Genomic DNA, 26115 nt, shown 5'->3' with positions numbered 1-26115 from the left:
CACACTCTTACATGACAGTGTGCCAATGGGATAGACACACTGCAGTTCACCCTGGCGGGAGAGACCAGGGAGCGTGGGTGTGCATGTACATCCAGAAACACACAACAATACAACTGACATGATGTGCATAGTGTACAATCAGTATCATTATGGCGCCTACATATTTCAGCACACAAACTGATCAGGAAGACAGCAAGAGAATGCTTACTCTCATTTAGATATTTGTCTTTCATACACTGCTGTGTTATTCACTCATTCTATAGGATAGTATCTATACCATAAAGGGAGGATTTCTTTCTTCCACAGTAAGGAAATGGTGAGCTCAGGTCAGTCTACCTTCAATATTTTCTATCTTCCTTAATCTACTGTTCAACCTTGGGTGCAGAGAGAGCCAGATTAGTCCCCACTTTCTAAATTGTACTTTTGATTAATAATGTATGTTCTCCTCTTTCCTCTCCTCTCCTCTCTCCTCTCCTCTCCTCTCCTGGCTAATTGTCTGGTGGTGTTTGAAGCTCCTAGGTGTCTTAGGAATTAGCATTTGGTCCTTTATTGTTTAGGGTTTTTCTGCTGATCAGCAGCTTTGAACTTGAGTGGCACCGGGCCTTGATGCTGGAGCAAATATTGGATGGCTCAGGTCACACCTTGGCTGAGGGTTAATGGCCCACTTTTCCTGGCACACACACAGCTCTACACAGCACAGAGAGGTGGGTTGGTTGGCCAGCAGAGCAATACTGCTGGATCAGCACTCTGTAGGAGGAGAAGAGGCTGCAGACAGCGAAGCTGGAGAGAGGAGGCTGCAGACAGGGCTGGGAAGAGAGGAGGCTGCAGACAGGGCTGGTGGGAGAGAGTGAGGCAGGGGGTGGGAGGAGAGGGGCTGCAGACAGGGGGCTGGGAGGAGAGGAGGCTGCAGACAGGGGCTGGGAAGAGAGGAAGGCTGCAGACAGGGGCTGGGAGGGAGAGAGGCTGCAGACAGGGGGCTGGGAAGAGAGGAGGCTGCAGACAGGGGCTGGGAGCGGAGAGGGGTGGATAGACGAAGTGAGGCGTTAGCGAGATAGGGACTGGCGCAGGCAGCGATTTGGAGTCGCTGTGGAACAGACACACAGCTGTACCACCATAGGGGTGGGTGCACAGGGAAACTGCCTGGATACGCGCAAGAAATCCGGTGCGTGGGAGAGAGGGGCTGCAGAACAGAGGGGGTGGGAGGAATAGGGAGGAGAGGGAGCTTGCAGACAGGGGCGGTGGAGCAGAGAGGAAGCTGGCAGACAGGGGGCTAGGTTGAGAGGGATGAGGGAGGCTGCAGACAGGGGTGGGAAGGAGAGAGGAGGCTTGCAGACAGGGGTGGGGAAGGAGAGGAGGCTGCAGGACATGGGCTGGGAGGAGAGGAGGGCTGCAGGACAGGGTTGGTCGAGAGAGGAGCGAGGCTTGCAAGACAGGGGGTGGGAGGAGAGAGGCTGCAGGACAGGGGGTGGGAGAGGAGGAGGCTGCAGACAGGGGGTGGGAGGAGAGGAGGCTGCAAGACGGGTGGAGGAGAGGAGGCTGCGACAGGGGTGGGAGGAGAGGAGGCGCAGACAGGGGGGGAAGGAGAGGAGGCTGCAGACAGGGGCTGGGAGAGAGAGGCTGCAGACAGGGCTGGGAAGAGGAGCTGCAGACAGGTGGGAGGATGAGGCTGCAGACAGGGGTGGGAGGAAGAGGACGGCTGCAGACAGGGGGTGGGAAGAGAGGAGGCTGCGACAGGGGGAGGGAGGAGAGGAGGCTGCAGACAGGAGGGAGGCTGCGAACTGGAGAGAGAGGCTGCAGGACAGGGGTGGTGGGAAGAGAGAAGCTGCAGACAGGGCTGGGAGAGGAGGGCTGCAGACACACGCGTACACACACAGACAGAACAAGAGTGCATACGCACACAGCAGTCTGCCAGTTTCTTTCAAAAGTCATCTAATGTGTGTGTTTCACATTCTGGAAAAAACTAGTAAGATCAAGAAATAGCTTGGCTTGTGGGCTGTATGTACATATTAACCTACAACTTACAGTTAAACCATCCCTTTCCACTGTTCATAAAGCCTGAACCTCAAGGCAAAAAAATGAATCTCTGACTTACAACAGACTACAATGAAGCCTCTTTATTGACAAGCTAAACCAGGAGTTAATGTGACAAGGCACAGCCAGACATTAATAGTACAACAGTCATGACTGTGGCTGACCGGCTGTGCAACTGGGAACATCTAGTGGGGGACCAGTGCTCAGACGGTGGTGAAAGTTAGTGAGTGTTGTTAGTCCCTCTTAGTCAAAGAGCCCGGCCCGCCGCCCTGCTCTGTGAAGTTAGGAAAAGGCCCTCCCATCACCACCGTACCGACTGACTGACTGTGTGCCAGGAACACAAAAGCTTTCCCACATGTTCACCTCCACGCTGCATTTCAACCAGGGAACGCTCCTCTCCTCCTCTCTTCCCTCCCTCCCTCAGTTCTGTTTATAGTGTGTAGCCCAGCCGTGGGAGTGCAGTCCCTCTCTCTCCACGCTCGGTCTGCACTCCCGTCTGCCAACCTCTCTCTTACGGCAGCCATTAATCAGCAACAGAGCCCTCTCTCTCTTTCTCTCCCTCTCTTTCTCCCTCTCCCTCCATTTCCTTCTCCCTCTCTCTCCCACTCTTTTCTCTGTCCCCATCTCTCTCTCTCCTCTGTCCCTCTTTCTTTCTCTCTCTTTCTTTCTTTCTCTCCCTCTCGCCCACAGACATGCTGGATGAGGCCATTTTGAAAGAGTTAACAATGTCGGCTAATTTGCCCGGGCCTTTTGACATCGCCCAAGTGATGTATTTGATGTGAGTTTATTCAGCTCTAATAAACGTATAAAGAATTAGAATAATAATTCACAGATGTACCATACACCAGATTATATGCTGAGCCCCTCTTTGAACCACGAAGAGAAGGCAAGCCAAGATTAACAGAACCAGGGGAGGGATGAAAAGGCTTTGGTTCAGTCTGCTGGTAATCAGGGGGTCAGGATGGGAGAGAGGACAGAGGAAGACTGGACTAATACTGCAGGTTTATGTTCAGACTCGTACACAGATTGCCCTTTATCTGACCTTGTGGAGGGTCAGGCTCATAGAGAGGTCCTATTCTGTAGGAAAACCATACACCAGCAGGAAAGCACTATGACAATGATCATAAAACAAGAGAGGAGAGAAAGAGAGAAAGAGAGAGAGCGAGAGAGAGAGAGCGAGAGCGAGAGCGAGAGAGCAGAGAGAGCGATGTTCAACCATGTAAGGTAAATATAGTCATTTTAATCTAAAAAGGGTCTCATATTTTCCCTTTGTCCTTGAAAAGATTACAAAAAAGGAAAAACTGAACAAAATACGAGAGAAAAAGAGTCAGGTCTGGCATTCTGATCATGATAAAAAAATGTAGGAATTACTTTCAAAACAAACAACTTCCATTTGGTTCTCCACTAAGAACAACAAATCTACAAAAAAATGCCAGTTGCAGAGCATCTTAATACCCACATAAAAACTGCTACCCAGCTCCATGGCAATAATGCATAGCAACCGTGCAGAATTTCAGTCAAGGAGAAAGAAGGCAAAAAAACACCTTATTACTTCTAACTCCTGCAAGCCATTTTGGTCTCCAAAGGTTTCAGAGCGCCGCAGGCCATGTGTCTGCAGTGTTTCGGGAAATGACTTGCCTTCGCACGAACACTGCTATGTTCTGCAGCACTGCTGCCCCCAGCATCCCCGCTCAATTTCTGTTTAACCCTTTCCTGGCTTTCCTCACACTGACTCACAGCAACAGACCAGCRCTGTAGTCTACACCCAGCTACAGCTCTATAGCCTAGCTGTCACACTGTTCAGCCTCACACACAACACAAACCAACRCAAATCAGAMCAGCTTTTTCACGAGCTAACACATTAACTCACCATCTAGTTTGGCTACTTAAGCATGTGATGGCTTAAAACAAACATGGAGGATGAGAAGGCAGAAGGTTATAGGGGCAGATARAGAGGGAAAGGGAAAAAGAGCCTTAAAACAAATCCCTAACAGTTGATTTAYGGTGTGAGTACAACAACACAGTTCGWGGTACACTTGAGTGTGTACCAACCATGGATTAAATCTGCAAAGTCGTTGACACAACACATAATTAAAACATCTTGCTTTAGGTTAGGAATTTTCTAATTAGTAGTGTACTGACAAAGCTGCAATTCCATCGCCTTGAGTTTCAAAGTCCACAGGTTACTGCTAAGATGAAAGCTGAACCTGAAGCAGTACTCTGGAGGGCTGCTCATACAACTCCTCAGAAGACAGTCACAGGGTCACCAAGCTAAACAGTGTGCAGCACCCGGAACCTTCCTTCCAAACAAAGAACTTCAAACTTCCGTGCCTGRAAACAGAATCTGGGCTCTTTTTTATTTTCCAACCTCAGAGAAACAAAAGATTTTGGTTGAGGAGCAAGTCGGAGATGGCAGAAACTACAACAAAAAACATTACATATTTTTTAATGTTTAATTGCATCGCTCTTAGCTGGACTAGSTGACTATCTTACCAAATTAAGAGACTTTAATATATTAACTAGGTTATATCCTYAATGTTAAAGTTGGTAATAGCATTGTGGGATTGATGGTCAGAAGAGCTCTATTGTTTGCCAGTGGTACAACAACAGAGCTGTTATTACCTAAATCAGATTGATTAGACCCAACACGAAATGTCTTTGTCTTTTAACATAAAAAGACATGGACATTTAAACAATAAGACTATTAGACTGTTGAACATGGTACCACCATCCTAGCAACCCATTCTGAAGTTCTAACTAGAGCAATAYAACAGACGACTAATAGGATAATCCTGTACTCTACATACTTGATAACCTGGGCAATTTATCTTCAGAACTGCTGTTCATAAAGTATCAGTTGTGCCAAACTTTTTCTGCATTAAATATTCAGAGCGTTTCATATATAAAATGAACCCAATTAGAGTTAAAATGGGGAAAGTGTAATGAGTCTCAAGTCAGAATGCTTGTCTTCAGAAGTACTCTGCTAATGAGCCCTTGTTGGTTTTTACACACTTTAAAATGGTGTGGCAGTGTCATTTCTTGCAGTTTTAAATTTTTAATTCAAGTTGAATGAGAGGGTGGTGACTGAGTTAATAACCAAGGCACTGGTTGGGGTGTTTTTCAACTGATGGTTAGCTACTTTTAAAGGCCCAGTGCAGTGAAAATTCAGTTTTCCTCTATTTTATATTATATTGTACAACAGCAGATGAAGCTAACACTGTGAAAGAGTGATTTTTAAAAATAATTGTTGGTTGAAAATACAATTTACACAGGGCGGGAGTTTCGGCTTCCATGATGACATCACCATTCAGTAAATTGATTAATAGACCAATAAGAAAGACAGTTCCAAACTTCTTTGCCAATAACAGCTAGTTTTAAGTTTTCCCCTCCCCACTCAGACCCCTCCCAGACTGTACTAGCAAAATTCTTGCTTGAGAAAGTTTTTTGCTAAAAAGCTATTTTTATTTTATTTTAAGGGACAGTATGGTAGTTCATTGTTATCCAGAATTTTTGGGATATTGATATAAAAATGGCTGCATTGGGCCTTTAAGAAAGATGCCAAATGAGGGCTGTGGTCCGACTCTGATGTCTTTGTTGAAGTGAATCACTCCTAAACTTGGACAGGGAGGGACAGGAACCAGCGAACAGAAACAAAGAAGCTAYKCAGGAAAGAGTAAAGGATGMCCAGATACTGAACACATTACTGAACACATCCCAGACAGAAATGGCCTAATTGGGGAGAACAAAGTAGGCTAGCGTAAYGGTGGCCAACATTAGAGAACTATAGAGCATCGTACTGTGGTACTAATAGATCCTGACTTCACAGGGTAATGGGAGGGAAACTATAGGCACAAGATTAGATCCCAGAGCACCACACTCTACCCATCTACCCAGAACTGTCAATGTTTTACCAGAAAACCACATACGAGAAGCAACACTTTTCACTTCCAAGGAACATGTCATGTAACCCAGTGCACCAAGGGAATGATTATGCAGATCACTGAGATATTAGAGAGGAGTTTTCCAGTGGAGGTTCAAACTCTAAACAGGTCCTTGATCTCAAATAAATGGGTCCTTTTTKSAAGCTATCGCCTTAGCTGTCGTACRCTCTGTCCCTGTCCTGCTCCTGTCACCAATCCCCACCTGATGTAAAGCGTGTRTAAAGCGTGTAGCTACAKTGTGTCATTAAAGGCAGGGGGAGTAGGTTACGTCTGAAGAGCAGCTCTGATTAACATCCTGGGTCTGCAGGGGACAGACAGAGATGATCTTCATGTTTTATATAGATGCCCCAGAAAGAACCAACTGAAACTTGAGGAGTTTAATTCTAAAGAGCAACTCCATGTGCATGTTTGACCTACCTACCCAAGTCTGGGTGTCATATTGAAAGGGGTTGTCAAACCTGGGATATTTACAGCACATTTTACATCTAATTTAAAAATCCTTATTTTCTTGACATGGTGTTCAGCTTTGTGGGACTAGGTGGAAAAAAGTGAACAGTACTAGAGAGTATGAGAAGCATGGAGAGAGAGGCAGGTCGTTAACGAGAGAGGGGCAGAACGACCTTGATTGCGTCACTTCCTGTTGAATCTGCAGACGTGTTGCTGTGCGTTTTGTTGCTGTGCGTTTTGCTGCCAACTTTACTTTGCTAGCTGACAACTTTACGTTTTTTGTTTTGTTTTTGTTTTTAATTACCGTTTATATTTTTAGTTTTTTTCCATCGCAACTTTTTTCCCTCATTCAACTTTTTCACTCCGGACGCTTTATCTGGACATGGTTCGTCAACACCTTCAACAGCCGAAGCTAAGTAGTAACATAAACATGATGTCTTCTAATTGCAGTCGCTGTACTCATAATATACAGGAGAACGATCGCCTTACGGCGAGAATAAGCTGTGCTATACAAGCCCAGCTTCAACGCAATCGTTAGGCAAGGTAATTTCAGTTTAGGAAAGGAAGAAACAGCGTCTGTCCACCAGTAAGTACAGATAGTAGTATAAATCCCCCCGCACAGTCCCCGCAGCCGGACAACTTCTCATGGCTTCTGGAGGGAAACGCTGTAGGAATGCTCAACCGGTGTCGCTTATTCAGCCGACAGAAACTTTCAACCGGTTCTCCCCATTATGTAGCGAGTCGGAGTCTGAGTCTGAGTCTTCTCTTGTCTCTACTCCTCCCGTTACGGGGTCTGAGACGCCGAAGGCTCCCACCATTAGCTCTGACAATTGAAAACCCTAGTCATTGGCGACTCCATTACCCGCAGTATTAGACTTAAAGCGAATCACCCAGCGATCATACACTGTTTACCAGGGGGCAGGGCTACCACGTTAAGGCTAATCTAAAGATGGTGCTGGCTAAAGCTAAATCTGGCGAGTGTAGAGAGTATAGAGATATTGGATCCACGTCGGCACCAACGATGTTAGGATGAAACAGTCAGAGGTCACCAAGTGCAACATAGCTTCAGCGTGTAAATCAGCTAGAAAGAATGTGTCGGCATCGAGTAATTGTCTCTGGCCCCCTCCCAGTTAGGGGGAGTGACGAGCTCTACAGCAGAGTCTCAGCACTCAATCGCTGGTTGAAAACTGTTTTCTGCCCCTCCCAAAAGATAGAATTTGTAGATAATTGGCCCTCTTTCTGGGACTCACCCACAAACAGGACCAAGCCTGACCTGCTGAGGAGTGACGGACTCCATCCTAGCTGGAGGGGTGCTCTCATCTTATCTACCAACATAGACAGGGCTCTAACTCCTCTAGCCCCACAATGAAATAGGGTGCAGGCCAGGCAGCAGGCTGTTAGCCAACCTGCCAGCTTAGTGGAGTCTGCCAATAGCACAGTCAGTGTAGTCAACTCAGCCATACCCATTGAGACTGTGTCTGTGCCTCGACCTAGGTGGGCAAAACTAAACATGGCGGTGTTCGGCCTTAGCAATCTTATTAGGATAAAGACCTCCTCCATTCCTGCCATCATTGAAAGAGATCGTGATACCTCACATCTCAAAATAGGGTTACTTAATGTTAGATCCCTCACTTCAAGGCAGTCATAGTCAATGAACTAATCACTGATCATAATCTTGATGTGATTGGCCTGACTGAAACATGGCTTAAGCCTGATGAATTTACTGTGTTAAATGAGGCCTCACCTCCTGGTTACACTAGTGACCATATCCCCCGTGCATCCCGCAAAGGCGGAGGTGTTTGCTAACATTTACGATAGCAAATTTCAATTTACAAAAAAAAAAATGGCGTTTTCGTCTTTGAGCTTCTAGTCATGAAATCTATGCAGCCTACTCAATCACTTTTTATAGCTACTGTTTACAGGCCTCCTGGGCCATATACAGCGTTCCTTCTCTGAGTTTCCTGAATTCCTATCAGACCTTGTAGTCATAGCAGATCATATTCAAATTTTGGTGATTTTAATATTCACATGGAGAAGTCCACAACCCACTCCAAAAGTCTTTCGAGCCATTATCGACTCAGTGGTTTTGTCCAACATGTCTCTGGACCTACTCACTGCCACAGTCATACTCTGGACCTAGTTTTGCCCATGGAATAAATGTTGTAGATCTTAATGTTTTTCCACATAATCCTGGACTATCGGACCACCATTTATTACGTTTGCATCGCAACAAATAATCTGCTCAGACCCCAACAAGGAGCATCAAAAGTCGTGCTATAAATTCCTCAGACAACACAAAAATTCCTTGATGCCCTTCCAGACTCTTCTGCCTACCAAGGACGTCAGAGGACAAAAATCAGTTAACCACCTAACTGAGGAACTCAATTTAACCTTGCGCAAACCCTAGATGCAGTTGCACCCCAAAAACGAAAAACATTTGTTCATAAGAAACTAGCTCCCTGTATACAGAAAATACCCGAGCTTTGAAGCAAGCTTCCAGGAAATTGGAACGGAAATGGCGCCACACCAAACTGGAAGTCTTCCGACTAGCTTGGAAAACAGTACCGTGCAGTACCGAAGAGCCCTCACGCTGCTCGCTCCATCCTACTTTTCCAACTTAATCGAGGAAAATAAGAACAATCCAAAATTTCTTTTGATACTGTTGCGAAACTAACTAAAAAGCAGCCTCCCCAAGAGAGGATGGCTTTCACTTCAGCAGTAATAAATTCATGACTTCTTGAGGAAAAGATCATGACCATTAGAAAGCAAATTACGGACTCCTCTTTTGAATCTGCGTATTCCTCCAGGGCTTAGCTGTCCTGGATCTGCACAGCTCTGCGAGGGCCTGGGATCGGGAGAGACACTTAAGTGTTTTAGACTATATCCTTGACACAATGATGAAAATAATCATGGCCTCTAAACCTTCAAGCTGCATACTGGATCCTATTCCTACTAAACTGCTGAAGGAGCTGCGTCCTGTGCTTGGCCTCCTATGTTGAACATATAAAACAGCTCTCTATCCACCGGATGTTACCAAAACTCACTAAAAGTGGCAGTGATAAAGCCTCTCTTTTGAAAAGCCAAACCTTGACCGGAAAATATAAAAACATATCGGCCCATATCGAATCTTCCATTCCTCTCAAAGATTTTAGAAAAAGCTGTTGCGCAGCAACTCCACTGCCTTTCTGAAGACAAATAATGTATACGAAAATGCTTCAGTCTGGTTTTAGACCCATCATAGCACTGAGACTGCACTTGTGAAGGTGGTAAATGACCTTTTAATGGCGTCAGACCGAGGCTCTGCATCTGTCTCGTGCTACTAGACCTTAGTGCTGCCTTTGACACCATCGATCACACATTCTTTTGGAGAGACTGGAAACCCAAATTGGTCTACACGGACAAGTTTGGCCTGTTTAGATCTTACCTGTCGGAAAGATATCAGTTTGTCTCTGTGAATGGTCTGTCCTCTGACAAATCAACTGTACATTTCGTGTTTCCTCAAGGTTCCGTTTTAGGACCACTATTGTTTTCACCATATATTTTACCTCTTGGGGATGTTATTCGAAAACATAATGTTAACTTTCACTGCTATGCGGATGACACACAGCTGGTACATTTCAATGAAACATGGTGAAAGCCCCAAAATTGCCCTCGCTAGAAAACCTGTTGTTTCAGACATAAGGAATGGATGGCTGAAAAACTTTCTACTTTTAAACTCCGGACAAAACAGAGATGCTTGTTCTAGTCCCAAGAACCAAGAGAGTCTTCTGTAAAATCTGACAATTCATCTTGATGTGTTGTAAAGTCGTCTCAAATAAAACTGTGAAGGACCTCGGCGTTACTCTTGACCCTGCATCTCTCTTTTGACGAACATATCAAGACTGTTTCAAGGACAGCTTTTTCCATCTACGTTAACATTGCTAAAATCAGAAATTTTCTGTCCAAAAATGATGCAGAAAAATTAATCCATGCATTTGTTACTTCTAGGTTAGACTACTGCAATGCTCTACTTTCCGGCTACCCGGATAAAGCACTGAATAAAACTTCAGTTAGTGCTAAAAACGGCTGCTAGAATCCTGACTAGAAACCAAGAAATTTGATCATATTACTCCAGTGCTAGCTTCCTACACTGGCTTCCTGTAAGCAAGGCTGATTCAAAGTTTTACTGTTAACCTATAAAGCGTTACATGGGCTTGCTCCACCTACTTTTCCGAGTTGGTCCTTCCGTACATACCAATACGTACGCTACGGTCACAAGACCAGGCCAATTGTCCTAGAATTTCTAAGGCAAACAGCGGGAGGCAGGGCTTCTCCTATAGATCTCCATTTTATGGAACAGTCTGCCTACCCATTGTGAGAGACGGCAGACTCGTCTCAACCTTTAAGGCTTTACTGAAGACTTATCTCTTCAGTAGGTCATATGATTGAGTGTAGCCTGGCCCAGGAGTGTGAAGGTGAACGGAAAGGCTCTGGAGCAACGAACCGCCCTTAGCTGTCTCTGCCAGGCCGGTTCCCCTCTCTCCACTGGGATTCTCTGCCTCTAACCCTGTTACAGGGGCTGAGTCACTGGCTTGCTGTGCTCTTTCATGCCGTCCCTAGGAGGGTGCGTCACTTGAGTGGGTTGAGTTACTGACGTATCTTCCTGTCTGGTTGGCGCCCCCCCTGGTTTGTGCTGTGGTGGAGACCTTGTGGCTATACTCGGCCTTGGCTCAGGTTGTATAGTTGTGGTTGAGGATTACTCTAGTGGTGCGGGGCTTGCTTTGGCAAAGTGGGTGGGGTGATATATCCTTCCTATTTGGCCCTGTTCCGGGTTTCTTCGGATGGGGCCACAGTGTCTCCTGACCGCTCCTGTCTCAGCCTCCAGTATTTATGCTGCAGTAGTTTGTCGGGGGGCTAGGGTCAGTTGGTTACCTGAGTACTTCTCCTGTCTTATCCAGTGTCCTGTGTGAATTTAAGTATGCTCTCTCTAATTCTCTCGTTCTCTCTTTTCTCTGAGAACCTGAGCCCTAGGACCATACGTCAGGACTACCGGGCATGATGACACCTTGCTGTCCCCAGTCCGCCTGGCCTTGCTGCTATTCCAGTTTCAACTGTTCTGCCTGTGGTTACGGAAACCCCTACCTGTCCCAGACCTGCTGTTTTTCAACTCTTAATTATCGGCTATGAAAAGCCAACTGAGATTTATTCCTGATTATTATTTGACATGCTGTCATTTATGAACATTTTGAAAATCTTGGCTCTCTTCTAATCTTTTCTCCTTCTCTCTTTCTTTCTCTCGGAGGACCTGAGCCCTAGGACCAACGTCGGGACTACCGGCCGTGGTGACTCCTTGCTGTCCCCAGTCCGCCTGGCCTTGCTGCTATTCCAGTTCAACTGTTCTGCCTGCGCGTTATGAACCCCTACCTGTCCCAGACCTGCTTTTTCAACTCTTAATGATCGGCTTGAAAAGCCAACAGATTTATTCCTGATTATTATTTGACCATGCGTTCATTTATGGAAATTTTGAAAATCTTGGCCTCTCCTAATTTTCTCCTTCTCTCTTTCTTTCTCTCGGAGGACCTGGGCCCTGGACCAGCGTCGGGACTGCCGCCCGTGGTGACTCCTTGCTGTCCCCAGTCCGCCTGGCCCTTGCTGCTATTCCAGTTTCAGCTGTTCTGCCTGCGGTTATGAAACCGCCACCTGTCCCAGACCTGTTGTTTTTCAACTCTTGATGATCGGCTATGAAAAGCCAACTGAAAATTATTCATGAGTATTATTGACCATGCTGTCACTTATGAACATTTTTGAACATCTTGGCATAGTTCTGTATAATCTCCACCGGCACAGCCAGAAGAGGACTGGCCACCCCATAGCCTGGTTCCTCTCTAGGTTTCTCCTAGTTTTGCCTTCTAGGGAGTTTTTCCTAGCCACCGTGCTTCTACATCTGCATTACCTAGCTGTTTGGGGTTTTAGGCTGGGTGTCTGTACAGCACTTCGAGATATTAGCTGATGTACGAAGGGCTATATAAAATAAAATTGATTGATTGATTATAGGTGATTAGGGGATGAGTCTAGCTCATTCAGGCCAATTAGGAGAGACACCCACAGGGTCAAAGGTTAAGAAGAGATGTCCCGCTCCCAGTTTGTCTTCAGTTATTGGGACTCTCCTCACACTCCCCCTAGCCTTCTTCACTCCCAGAAGCTTAATTTCTCACAAAAGATTCTCCTGCAGAGGCCTAAAGGCTTCCTCAGTATACCTGCAACAGCGTTTTGGCAACCTGTTCTACATAACAGCATTTCGTCTTCTCAGGCAGCTAATCTAACGTGTGTATGTATAAAACCTTATCTACATATTGAACTCGGTATTAAACCCACACCCTTGTCTGCCATAATAATTACATATCATGTAAAAGGAAGTGCTTCATTCTTCCTGCACCAGGGGCGGGCGGCTGCGGGAGTGCCCACCGGCACACGCCCTGCCGACTAACACCTCCAGCGCTGCCTGATATTCAAACACACCCAAAGCCATTGTGTTCCCAGTCAATGGTAGACTTCCTATTAAACTGCTACTGCACAGCATCCAAATCACCGTGAGCACAGCGCCATGCAAGTGCCTGGTTTACACCGTAGTAGTGTCTCTGTCAGACAGCCAGAGTGGATGTAATGTGCCCTGGTTTACACCGTAGTAGGTCCTCTGTCAGACAGCAGACGGGAATGTAATGTGCCTGGTCTACACCGTAAGTTAGTGTCCTCTGTCAGACAGCAGAGTGGATGTAATGTGCCTGGTTTACACCGTAGTAGTGTCCTCTGTCAGACAGCAGAGTGGATGTAATGTGCCTGGTTTACACCGTGTAGTGTCCTCTGTCAGACAGCAGGAGTGGATGTAATGTGGCCTGGTTTACACCGTAGTAGTGTCCTCTGTCAGACAGCAGAGTGGATGTAATGGCCTGGTTTACACCGTAGTAGTGTCCTTCTGTCAGACAGCAGAGTGGATGTAATGTGCCTGGTTTACACCGTAGTAGTGTCCTCTGTCAAGACAGCAGAGTGGATGTAATGTGCCTGGTTTTAACACCGTAGTAGTGTCCTCTGTCAGACAGCAGAGTTGGATGTAATGTGCCTGGTTTACACCGTAGTAGTTCCTCTGTCAGACAGCAGAGTGGATGTAATGTGCCTGGTTTACACCGTGTAGTGCCTCTGTCAGGACAGCAGAGTGGATGTCATGGACAGGTCATAAAGCCAGCGGGCCTGTTAATGCTGGTCAACAGGTCAGCCCCTCAAACCGGGGACCCCCACACACACACCACCACACACACACACACACACACACACACACACACACACACCACACACCACCACACACACACACACACACACACGTAATCCAGTCTACCCAGGGAGGTATGTTTTACTTCCCCTGGCTCCCTCTCCTTCATTGTGGGTTTATATAAACACTGACAAAGACCTACCAAGCCTTGCAGCAAGACCACATCTATCGCTCTCAACTGACATGTAATCAGCCACACTGACGCAATCTGGGCAGACCAAATCCGGTTCTTCACACTCACAACTCAAACTCCCAAAGTTCTATCAGTCGAGAGAGTGTTCATTAGTCCAACAAATACATAATTGATGCAATCTAAAAAATACATGTGATAATGAATCAAAATGGGAATGAGACACAAAAGCCACAGAGCGAAGTTCTCTCGGGCGATGACAATTCTTTGTTTCGTGTTTTGGGGGAACAGTAAATGAACTTGTAAGAACTGGTCAGGAGAGCCTTGGTTAGTTAGTTACATGTTAGTTAGTAGCCTTGGTTAGTTAGTTAGTTAGTTACTTAGTTAGTTACATGTTGGCCAGCTGATCTCACTCCAACCATTTCCAACCACAACAAAGCTCTGTTGTACCGTACTTCTCCTCAGAGAACAAAGACTTAACGCTCCCTCTGGCTTGTTAATGCTTCACTCAGAAATAGGAGCAATCAGTCTGTTTATTTGAATTCTTTGCTCTCAGTTCTAGAACGGCAATTAGGCTATTCAACCAGATAAAAAAAGGCATCATCCAATAGAAATGTAGTTTTCAGTAACGTATGCGGTGGCCCTCTTAAGGAAGTGTGCTAAATTGATCCAACTCACCTGACAGACTATGAAAACCTTTGTAATGTGATATACTAGACGAATAACAACTTAACCTATGGGGTTGAGCAAAACAAACAATTGTCGAGCACCTCTCCAAAATCACAAGTCTTTAATTCTCCCTCTCCCTCTCTTCATTGAGAGGTAGATGATGATACCGTCTAGGGTGATGATGTCTGAATTCTGCTGAGATTATTTGTCAAAAATGCCTGAATTTCACAGTTAATTGGGCTTGTTAATTAGCACAGGATGTCTAATTCCCATTGCAGTCAGTGTGCTAAATGGTAGAGCTTTATCAAGCGGATGCCTTTCCTTTCCTTAACACCCAAGATAAAGAAGACAGGCACCCAGGCCCTGTACAACAAGCCTGGCTAGGCTATACTCCACTGTACATTACGGCACCCAGGCCCTGTACAACAAGCCTGGCTAGNACTGTACATTACGGCACCCAGGCCCTGTACAACAAGCCTGGCTAGGCTATACTCCACTGTACATTACGGCACCCAGGCCACGTACAACAAGCCTGGCTAGGCTATACTCCACTGTACATTACGGCACTCAATGATCGATTCTAAATCTTAATTAGGCAAACGACAAACAAGTGCAAGGCTTAATGAACCGTGTACTTCATCAAACAGCTGGGTGAATAAATTTATTGAGATCAACGTTACATTTAATGATTTGGGCAATTAACTGTGGACCGCTTCTCTAATCTCAGAGGACACTGAGGGGACGGGGAGGGAGGCACCGGGGCCACCGACCTAAATGAAAAGCAGCTGACAAATAATTGTCGTCCCCAGAGTTCTGGAACATAAGAGACTGAGCAGACTTTGTGTTTAGAAATAAATATATCATACACGCACGTCTCAATCCCCAGTGTGGTGAAATTAAAGTCATTTGCATGGCTTGATAGAACTGCGGGGGTATTCTAGTGTGAAGTCTGTAGACCGTTCTGTTGTTGCTGGAGATATCGCTTGTTTAATGTCCAGGAATATCTAGGGAAAAAAGAAGGAAGAAACAACACTGGAACCTAACAAGGACCTCCAGGTCTGGGCATGGTATTATTATTAGTGCAGTCTGTTTTTATTACCATCCATTCCATTTAAATTGATCAAATGGGAGAGCAGTGGAAAAGCGAGAAGAAAAAAAAAATTCAGCTGGAGCCGAAAAGTGTGACTTGGATTTAATATTTTATAATTGCCAAGGGACATTCCAAGATCAATGAATTTTTTGCCCGGGACGCACATCAGAAAGAGATGTACTTCAGTATTTTTAGGGAACATTGGTCTATTTAATTCCAGTGTCTGATGCATGTGAAATATGCCTTTCATGGCCTCCTTCTGTTCCCCTAGGCGCTGCTGCGGGCAGACATTACCACTTTTAATGGGCCGCCATGAGAAGAGGCAAGTCAGCCAATAACCCATCCTCACTAACGGAGCCACTCGCTGCCTTGTTTATTCTCGTGCACCATTTTCAGTTTTCTAGAGGGCTAATTTTAGCCACACTGTTTTTATCATAAAGAATAACAATATGAGAGGAATAAATTGCATCACAACAAATGTATWGAAATGTACAAAACATAACCATGTAAAAGGTTCTTTATAGTCTGGTTGTTAAAGGGCATRTCAGCCATTTGAATGAAGCACTGATTGATATGAGATAAAGGAATGGTGGCTGGCTCTATATTAGAGGGGTAATGCAGAGTAATTGCCAGAACAAGGCAAGTTCTCTCACAGTGGAAGGCTAGAGAGTGAAAGGGGGGTGGATGGGGTCCACCGTACACTAGGGTCTGTAATACTGAGAGGGGGCTGAAAGGATTCTTTATGATTGAAGTATGTTTATGTTTGAGATGTGAAGCAAGGTATGGAAAAAATACACCCAAGTCTACTCCCACAACAAATGATTCCAATAGAGAGGGAATTATATACATACCACACAAGCAACAATCTATTTACTCATTTGTTCTTCTTTGAGTTCTTCTGCATTGCAAACAGTAACATTTATCATGAATTTGATAGTGGAGAACCAGCTGACAGATTCTCCAGTAATACTTCCACATGCATGCTGTCCTAGTATGTGCCAGACAGGTGCTTTGACTGGCCTGGCATCTCAATGCATAAATTCAATTAGAGTCTTCCTGAAGCGCCTCCATCTGCAAACAATATGGTGCCCTTCTTTTTAATCAAACCTTCCCCAGCAAGCGACCAAAGGCCCTTCAAATTAAAAGTAATATCCAGGAATGCTCTTTCTAACTCATGCTGCGGACACGAGGCACTGAGATCAACCAAAACGAAAGAAAAATTAAAAATCCTAATAAGCAAACTAAGCCTGTCTGTATGTGGAATGTTAATTCTGAAAAAAGTATCTACTTGTGTCTCTAGTCTGCTTAGAGAAAGAGCATGTGTAAGTAATGCTGTAAGTACACCTATATAACGATGGAACGATTCATTATACAGTCACCTCGTCTTATCTAGAAAGTTGGGCCAGATCTGCTGTTTTTCTTCAGTTAGAGCAGTATAACATTAACCTCACAAGAAACATACTAAATCAGATCCTGATGTGGAAAACTTTGAATCTCTATGTTTATGTTGGCATTCCTGAAATCTAGTTATTCTGCCTACTGCTATACATTTCAACCAAAAAATGTTTCCCTCTGCCCATGCCAGCTTTTAATGAAAGATCATTTGCAGCATTTTCACTTGTTTCTTTCCCCAAGGCTCCAACCTTTAGAGCTGACAATGTAGTGACAAAAGTAATCCAGTCAAAAGAAAAAATACTTTAATAATAGTAACAAGATATCCAATCGCTTTCCCGGTGAAGTCACAATGCTACGCTGCACAAACCAATCACGGCTAATTCTAACATCAGGAGAGAGAGAACACACTATAAATAACTCCACTAAGTGACACAGGCACACACAGGAGTTCCTGGAGCGAGTCAAAGCAGCGAGGAGGAGCATACTCTCTGACTGATCTCTCAGGGTCCTGCCACTGCAGTTACACAGGCTGCCTAGGCCGCTTCATATTCGACAACTTCATTAGCAGCCCTCCCAACCCTCAATTCATACAACCACGTTATGTTATCACTGACTGAGACTGAGAGACGCAATTTAGACTGGAGACCCAGAGCTCTTAGCTAGCTCCTCCGGGACTGGGGAAAGAAACAGAGAGAATGTGGTCGAAGACAGAAACTAGAAACTGACGGCTATTATAGAGGTATTCTATCTATTCTTTCTCTGTAAGAGACTGGAAGCGTGGATGGGATGGGGAGAGGGGGTTTGGAGGACGGCAGTGGGATGGGAGAGGGGTTTGGAGGACGGCAGTGGGATGGGAAAGGGGTTTGGAGGACGGCGATGGGGAGAGGGGGTTGGAGGACGGCAGTGGGATGGGGAGAGGGGGTTTGGAGACGGCAGTGGATGGGAGACAAGAAAAGAAGAAAGAAAAGGGGTTTGGATGGGGCCCTGGATGTTGGGATGTCCCCATGTCCCTGGCCAGCAGGCAGCGTCTGTGGGCTGAAGAACCAGGCTTTATCGGCCCTGTCTCCATGGCACCAGTAGCACAAGAAAAACTGCAGCAAATTTCATTCTTCAGAAATTTAATTATATCAAGATTAACAAGGGAGGTAATTAATTTCTTTAAGATGGGTATCTTTTAATTGCCTGGGGCTCAACTTTGTTGTCAAAACTGTATATTTAACCATTATTTCAGGGCAAAGTTTTAAAGGCAGAGAAAAGCGGAGGATCACTGCTTTCACCATGAATATGGAAATACAGGAGTTTCTTATCTAAACGATTATTTTACAGTATTAGCACAAATACACACATTTATGTACATATATAAATGTAAAAATGTATTTATTAATGCCACAAAGAAGTCGACTAAGAATATTGTGAATTCCATAAAAATCTGTTGGAGTTTCACTCTAATTAAAATAATGAGGCATGTTAAGTTTGTATATTTTTCCAGCTTGTACAGACTGCTCAATTCCACTGGCTTGTTACAGGCATGGCCATCTAGTGTACTAAACTAATGGGCTGTGCAGAATGGACAGAACAGCTGGTCTGTGTCTGAAAATGGCACCTTATTCCCTATATAGTGCACTACTTTTGGCCAGGGTCTGCATAGGGCTCTGGTCAAAAGTAGTGCACTATATGGGGAATATGTTGCCATTTTGGACACACACCTGGTCTCCATGTCATAGATCCAAGGTTCTAACACTGGCCCATTGTCTGGTTCTGGACCATTCTCCAGGCAGGATCTCACACTGCCCAGCAGATTGTCTGAGAAACGAGGCCAACTGCTCTACAACACAAACACAAACATGATTACAGTCAAGGGAATGTGGTTAGGTAACGGAGCTGTTGCTGTCTGAGGAGACAGAGTTGTCTGTTGTCTGTTTGAAACCCAACAACAGAACAATGTCTGATCAAACCATTTGTCATAAGTTTTCCGATATGTAAATGTTCCTGACTGAACAATTTCAGTGTACAAGATCACTCAATTCAGCGATGTGATACGATGATGACTGTTATAATTATTTTACAAGCACAGAGCCAGTGGGAGGCGTGTTACTCTGGAAGAGTTGAAAAGCTTCCCTGATGTCTCTCTCTCTGCAAGTCTGGACAGGGACTGTTCATCAGTCTGCCGGACAACTGAGACAACTCACCTAATAGCCTCGCTGCTACTATGTCCAGAGTCCTCTCAGCTAGCAATGACGTCCAGCATGGACACAGCAATGTCTATGATAGGGCCATCAGAGAATCCAGATAATAAGGTAGGAATCTGGTCCAACTGTCCATGTAATTTGACAGTGCTTCTTTAACCCTTTAGTGAAAATCTTCACCGGCATTCCTCTCACCTCACAACCCACTATCATCCTCTGAGCTTGAAGGCATAAGGCAGTAGCCTCTCATGACTACATGATAACTGTGGTCTAATTTCTTGGAAACCTGTAGCCTCTATTACTCAGTGATTATGAGGTGGTTAGTTGTAGGGTGTGCTTGTTGCGGCCAGGGCTGAGTGTGGACTGGAGGGGGCCAGGGCTTTCAGGAGCTGCAGGAGGACAGGAGCCCCCAGCCACACACTGTCACCTACTACAACAGCCATAACTACCTTGGAGTTTCACAGTCAAATAGGCTACCAAGTCTATACATGTGTAAGGGGTTGAGTAATCACTATGGAGTGTTTGTTTCATCCTGTAAGCATTGTTTTGTGAAGTGCATTAATCAGCACAATAGGAATGTTGTTCTTATCATGGAAAACCTGATTGAATATGATCCAAGGTTGGTAATATTCAATGACCCATAGTGTAATTAATCATACTTAATGTCATGTCTACAGGTACACATGTCTACAATATACTCGCCGCACACACACACACGCTCACCGCATACACACGCGTCTTCGCACAACACACACACACGCTTGCCGCACACACACAGTGTCATATCTTTAACACCATGATTCATCACTATTTAACTCTTTCTGATCTTGGAATCTGTTAGTTCTATTTCCATTCATGTGGGAATTAAAAACATTGATTTTAAACCGTGTTGACAGTTTTATAAAGAACCTAACCAGCCATGCATGGTGATGGCCATCTCATCAATTCATATGTTCTGTATTTCATACATATTCAAAGAGCATGACACAAATACATCGGGAAAAATTGAAACATTTAAATATGAAAGATAATAAAATATGGTATTCAATTCGAACTGTATTCAGTTGCCGGATGTTTGTCTCACAATAACAGAGTTAATTTTATTAAGTGGACAAAAGAATAAAACAAATATTTTCCAAGTGACAAAGATCACAAACAGATGTTAACTGTAGCTGCATTTCTATTCAAGAACTTTAACCAGCAGTCAGCCTACGATCAGTAGTATATAGTACTATAGCATTGCACTGTAATGCCAGGGATGCTGGCTGGCAAAGTGCAGTATGTTACAGCTCTAAGAACATGGCATCTGGCCAAGTACAGCAGCTCCTGTAACCCTTCTTAAAGACTCAACTTCATCTCCTCTCTTTGTCCCCGCTCTGGAAAAAKAAATAGAACTGCCTAAAGACAAAAAGTGAAACGAGCATTACGATCTTACTGACATTACGCAACCGATAACAGCCTCTTGGTGCCCCCTCTAATCAGGACTATGTATGTACCATGTTAAAGCTGTAGAGATAACCCACAGGAGTCCTCCTGCATGGCTCATTATATCATCACATTACATATGTAAATGTGGGCTCCGTTCCAGAACCTCTTCAAAATAACATATGTTACTCATGCTGCATTCCTTTCTGTTGAGGGATTCAAATGACAGCCAATAGGAGGTCAATGCCAATGAATACATTGACTGCACCAATCAAATATCATTAAAATTATACATATGGTAACAGCAAAGGGAAAAACACTCCGATGCAATACAGTAGTTACTCCCCTGAGCAACATTTTAAGGGCGGTTAATAGAGGAGAGCGCCTATAGCCTCTTCCACTGTGCTCTCAGTGAAATCCCACTGGACGGATGGAATGGGCAGGGGAAAGGAGAGGAGGAGAGGAGGAGGAGGGAGGGAGTGGTGGATGAGGTGGATGTCCCCTCTCTCTAACCAAGCAGCTGGCCTGCATGYCTTAACCAAACAGCCAGCCTGCCTGCCCAGTCCCAGTCCCCTCCTCCTCCCCCAGAACAATTTTCTCCTCTCTGCCTCTCTTTCCTGTTTGTCTGGCTGAAGACCTGGCCGTTTACTCCCAGGCAGCGCGTTGGGAGGGAAGGAAGAGGAGGAGAAGAGAGCGAAAAGGAAGGGAAGAGAGTACGGGGGAGGATAGAAGGAAGGGGGGAGTTGGGGGGGTGGGGGGAGGATGGAGGGGAGAAACTGCACACTCCAAGTTGGGATTGATTTACTTCATTATCCGAGATTACAAGTTTAACTTACAAACCAGAGGTCAAAACTTCTCATTAACAAGGGGACCGTGGAGAACCCGAGGGCTTGGAGACCAGTCTTATTACTGACTACACATTTCAATCTGTCTTTGATGTTCCATGTCTGCCTTTCTCCCCCTCTTCTCCTCTCCTATTWTTTGGCAGAGAGGTTGATTTTAATTGTAGCTATAGAACAGAGCATAGTTTGCCTGTAAGCCAGCCTCCACATCTGTAGTGAGTGCAGCTTTAGTGATATTGGGTGCAGTCCATAGCTCGGGGCTAATTTTAATGGTTCCCCCTTTCATTGGAGGCTCAGATTGTTTTCCACGTGATTCCCGTTAATTTAGCTGTAGGAAAGGGCATCAGTTTTCCTTCTGCTTTTCCCCTCTCTCTCTCTTTGCCTCTTGCTCTATTGCCTCACTCCATTTTTCTGATCTACACCGTCAAAGTAAGAAGGTGAAATGAATTAAAATGGAAAAATAGACTGCTTGCTATTAAATCTCTTCTTGCCTTACCTTTTCCACCCAGCACTGCCTGGGAGAGACAGATAGGAGTCTGACAGTGTGGTTATACAGTACTGTACAAGTCCGGGCAATTTAGCTGCCATTGTTGTTGTACGTCAACAAACAAGGCTGTTCCTTTGATGTGATAAATGGCCCAACTGTCTAGATGATGATAACTGTGTGCTCGTAAACGTGTCAAGGATATTTCAGAGCTCAGAGCACGTTTTACACTACAATATGTTCCATCATAGTAGAGGCACTGGGATCTTTACATTTAAAAGCTAAAGCGTGTCCTGATATTGGCCAATATTACAGTTCTGAAATTTCACCCTACATTGACACTCTCCCCAACAATACTAAACCTTGTATTCTTCTTTTTAAAGGGATAAAACCACAACATGGGCAGTTCATGCCCAAACAACTACCGATTAATTACTACTGCTCTGAAACTATTTTGTTTGTGTAAGGAAGGAGACTAGTGATGTAACATAGTAACAAAGTGATGGTGATAGTGGAATAATATAATGAAAATGGAATAATCCAGTGTTTGTCTGGGTGACTGGACAGTGACCCTGCTCAGTCTGCCAGGCTGGGATGCATGGCTAACCCATTAGCTGTAAATGTCCCATAGTTACTGGAGGCTAGCCATGTCAGGGCTGATACTGTAGGCTGATGTTTGAGAAAGTGTAAACGTAAAGAGCCTCTATTCACCAGTCCTTCTCCTTCTTCATTCCACATCCTCCTTCCTCTAGTCCTCYTTCATCCTTCTCTAGCCCTCCAATTGGCTTAGTAGAGCACTTCAAAATCCATCCTTCTCAGCGCAGGGGTTGTTGGGGGGTAGTAGGGGGGTTAGTGCTACCGGTGTCTGTGCTATGACCCACAGTCAGGGCCACAGCAGGCCCTCGTCTCTCTRCCCCTGTGAACAGGCCCTGCCATTGGCWCCYKGKAACTAATCYRCCCTGCGGASCCCTGTAAGCCCCCCTTTGTTCCCTCCTGCAGACCAGATCAGGCTGGAGACAGACACTCCAGTCTTGACTRGCTATCAGTTTCAGACCTTTTGGCAGTCTAGTCGAGGCAACCAGGCTCCAGCACAGCAGAGCTCTGGCCAAGCCACCATCAAAAGGAGGTAGGAAAAAAACATGTACCGAAATTGTGTCACCTGAATTGTGTCACGGTCGGAACACGGCGGAAGGGTGGTCGGAAGGGGTAGAGACGGGGGGATTGTTAGTTTCAACAGGAGCTCTCTCTACTATRACAGAACGGAGTAACAGAGAACAGGATCTCAAGAAGGTCATTATCCTCCCTCTCCTAATTTGAGCTCTGGCGCAGCACTGAAGGGCTGCCTTTGTCTGTCTGGGATTAATGCGGAAAGCTCAGGATGCGATGTCAGAGGGAAGTAATCAGCCAGCCCAGGCAACCCGGTGGGCCTACTCCTTCATAATGCTGCCTGCCTCTGCTGCTGCTCCTGGCCAGGGCCCCCGGCTCATTTCTGTGGAGATGAAATCTATGACAAGCCCCTCAGTGAAGCTGAGAGCAGGCAACAGTCCAGTAACACCCACAGGGCCTGCAGGCATCCTGTGACCCCTTTAGAAAAGTCACATTCACTTTGCTCTGGAGAAGGGAAAGAGAACGCCGCTGGCGCTTCCTGCCCATGTGAAATGAAGAAATGTGAGGAGGTGAAAATGAAGTGAAAATAAGTTAAGATTCCTCCCTCTTTCTCCTCCCCTCTCGCAATCGCTCAAAAGAGGGGTGGAGGGGGGTGAGGGAGGGGGAGCAGGGGGGTATGACTTCACTTAATTATAGCCCCCTAATTAAACGGGGACAGGACATTAAAAACAGCTCTGGATATTCATGTTTATGTTGTGTGACTGTTTCTGTTAGATATRTAAAYCGGATTGTTGTAGTTTTTTTCTTTTCCGCAGAAAGCAGAGGGTCGAGGGCTCGCTAACCAATCAGGGTAAAACATAGTGAAAGTCGAGGGCTCGCTAACCAATCAGGGTAAAACATAGTGAAAGAGGTTGGCACTGCACTCAAGGACCAGAAGTAATGCTTTTATTGAGTTATTTCTGCCTTTTTATACTGGGTGCATTACTGTGCTCTTTCTGCAGCAGATTGCAACTAAGCGAATGATGTGAAGATACAACCCAATAAGCAGGTTATTAAAATGACCAATTGACATTCAGAAATTCAGAAGATTTTTAAATGTTTTATTCATCATATTCACAGAATCACAGCAGTAATCAGAGAATATCGTCGGGAGTTTGAATAGTTCAACATTTCTTTCTCTGAGAATGTAAAATATTTTTGGTTACAGAATAACTGTGTGTATGACAATGTATAACCCCGTATTGGAGAAATGTGATAATCGGGCTGTTCTTTAACCATTTTCAACAGGAGACTATTATTTTATTTATTTTATAACATAATTCATCTTAATTAACAACAGACAGTTAGTCAGAAGGGAGTAAGTCAACATGCTCTGGTCCTGTCGATGTGGATGTTGGTTCATGTACCACAGATAAATTCCCATCATCTTCCCTGTATTAGCTTACTGAGGTCTCCAATGTGGTGTATTAGATACATGCCCCAAACCGGGCTAATGTATAACAGATTATTTCTGTTAAGGAGGTCTGGTATTAAGAATACAACAATAATACCCCAAAAACAACAACTCCAATCCTTGGATAATTGATAAACAAACTAACAAACCACCATAACTGCTCCCAAACCCCTCTCTTCCTAGAAATAGAATCCCTAGAACATTGACTTGAATGGGGATCCCATTCTAGGGATTGTGTTTCTCTGCCTCGCACCATGGTATTGGCTCATGTCTCTAATCTAAAGGGAGACTTCAGAAGGACTCATCTTCATCCACTTTATAGACGAATAAGCATGAGAACAACGTAATGGTTGAGAGGACGACCTGCACACTGTGTACCAGGCCCACCATAGAACTGTTCCTAAATAATATGAGGACAACAACACAGAGCCAATCAGAGTACAGGGATAAAGGAGGGTTTTAGTACCTCACATTCATTCCCTCCAACATCWGGTTCTTGACTAATGAATACCAATACTGCAGAGCATGTGGCCATGCAATTCATCAATGTTCAGTAGAAACAGAAGAGAAACAGTCCATGGGGTGTGCAAACCTGTTGTGTGTGAACATACCATTCTGGGCATCTAATAGGTACACCTTAGTACCCCTACTGGTGTTGGTGAGTAATTACAATTGACATGCATCTCAACAGTGTGGCCCATTGTTTTTAGGGCGACTGGGCGTATAAAAAAATTTGAACAACGTTTTATTTGTTACTTTTATTTCAGACGTGATTGTGTAGGTATATATTTTGTCCTGCTACAGCAGGTTAAAGAAAACGACAGAAGCTAACTAGCAGTTGGAGACTTTATAGGGGGACTCCGGTCTTACCTCGGTCCCTGACGGCGTGGCCCCTGGCGAGTCCATCTTGCGTTTCTTCCGAGGTCCGATGGCAGCTAGCGCGGTCAGGTTTGCGTCTCGTTGCCTCACCAGGGCAATCTCCTGTTGCTGCATCTGAGGGAGACAAAGCAACAGGCACACGTTAGCTTAGCATTACTAGCTCAGCATGACCTTCAGTTACATGGGTCAACAGATTACATGGGGGTAACGATTCAAAGACAACATTGGTGAGGCATGGGAATGTGCGAAGAAAACCTAGTTAGTAGTTATCGTACTGTACTTGTTGTTTAGATCTAATGGTCTATTGTAAATCTACCCTCTATCATAACCAACTGTAACTATTTGACCAACTCTCAGCTGGTAGTAAAGGCATGACCAAAATAATTTGTCAGGGAAAATGTATTTCTGTCCCATCTGCCAAAGCAGACTAAGGTGTTACATATCATAAATGGATGAACACAATGAACATCATCAGTAGCAGAGGCATGTCTGTGCGCACAGAACAGGTCTTTAGCTGAGAAATTACATGTTAATGTCCATCCCTCCAGTAAATTGCCCATCTCTCTCCCTCCCTCCCCAAACCCAGAGAGAGACAAAATGGCAGCATGTTGTCAGGGATTAGCAGCGTTCATGTCTGTAAGTCTGAGTGGTGCTACATGGTCACATGCCTCATAGTGATTTTTCAGTTTGTGATGTGTAAAGGGGAAGCAGTGGTGAGGCGCTGCCTGAGGTA

The 26115-nt window shown here is 45.0% G+C and overlaps 1 protein-coding gene across 1 annotated transcript in view; it reads right to left on the bottom strand.

Annotated features, from left to right (window-relative positions):
- Positions 1-25581, bottom strand: part of LOC112075806 (transcription initiation factor TFIID subunit 4-like) — a 35337-nt gene extending 9756 nt beyond the window's left edge. Inside the window, exon 1 of the mRNA XM_024142739.2 lies at positions 25374-25581. Within this exon, the coding sequence (XP_023998507.1) occupies positions 25374-25496 (123 nt within the window). The 5' untranslated portion in view covers positions 25497-25581. The remainder of the gene's footprint in view (positions 1-25373) is intronic.
- Between the last annotated feature and the right edge of the window lie 534 nt (positions 25582-26115).

Source organism: Salvelinus sp. IW2-2015, unplaced genomic scaffold (assembly GCF_002910315.2).
Source record: "Salvelinus sp. IW2-2015 unplaced genomic scaffold, ASM291031v2 Un_scaffold3410, whole genome shotgun sequence".
Classification (NCBI taxonomy): Eukaryota; Metazoa; Chordata; class Actinopteri; order Salmoniformes; family Salmonidae; genus Salvelinus; species Salvelinus sp. IW2-2015.
Note: the sequence above shows the minus strand (reverse complement) of the source record. Positions and strands in the feature narration are given on the sequence as shown.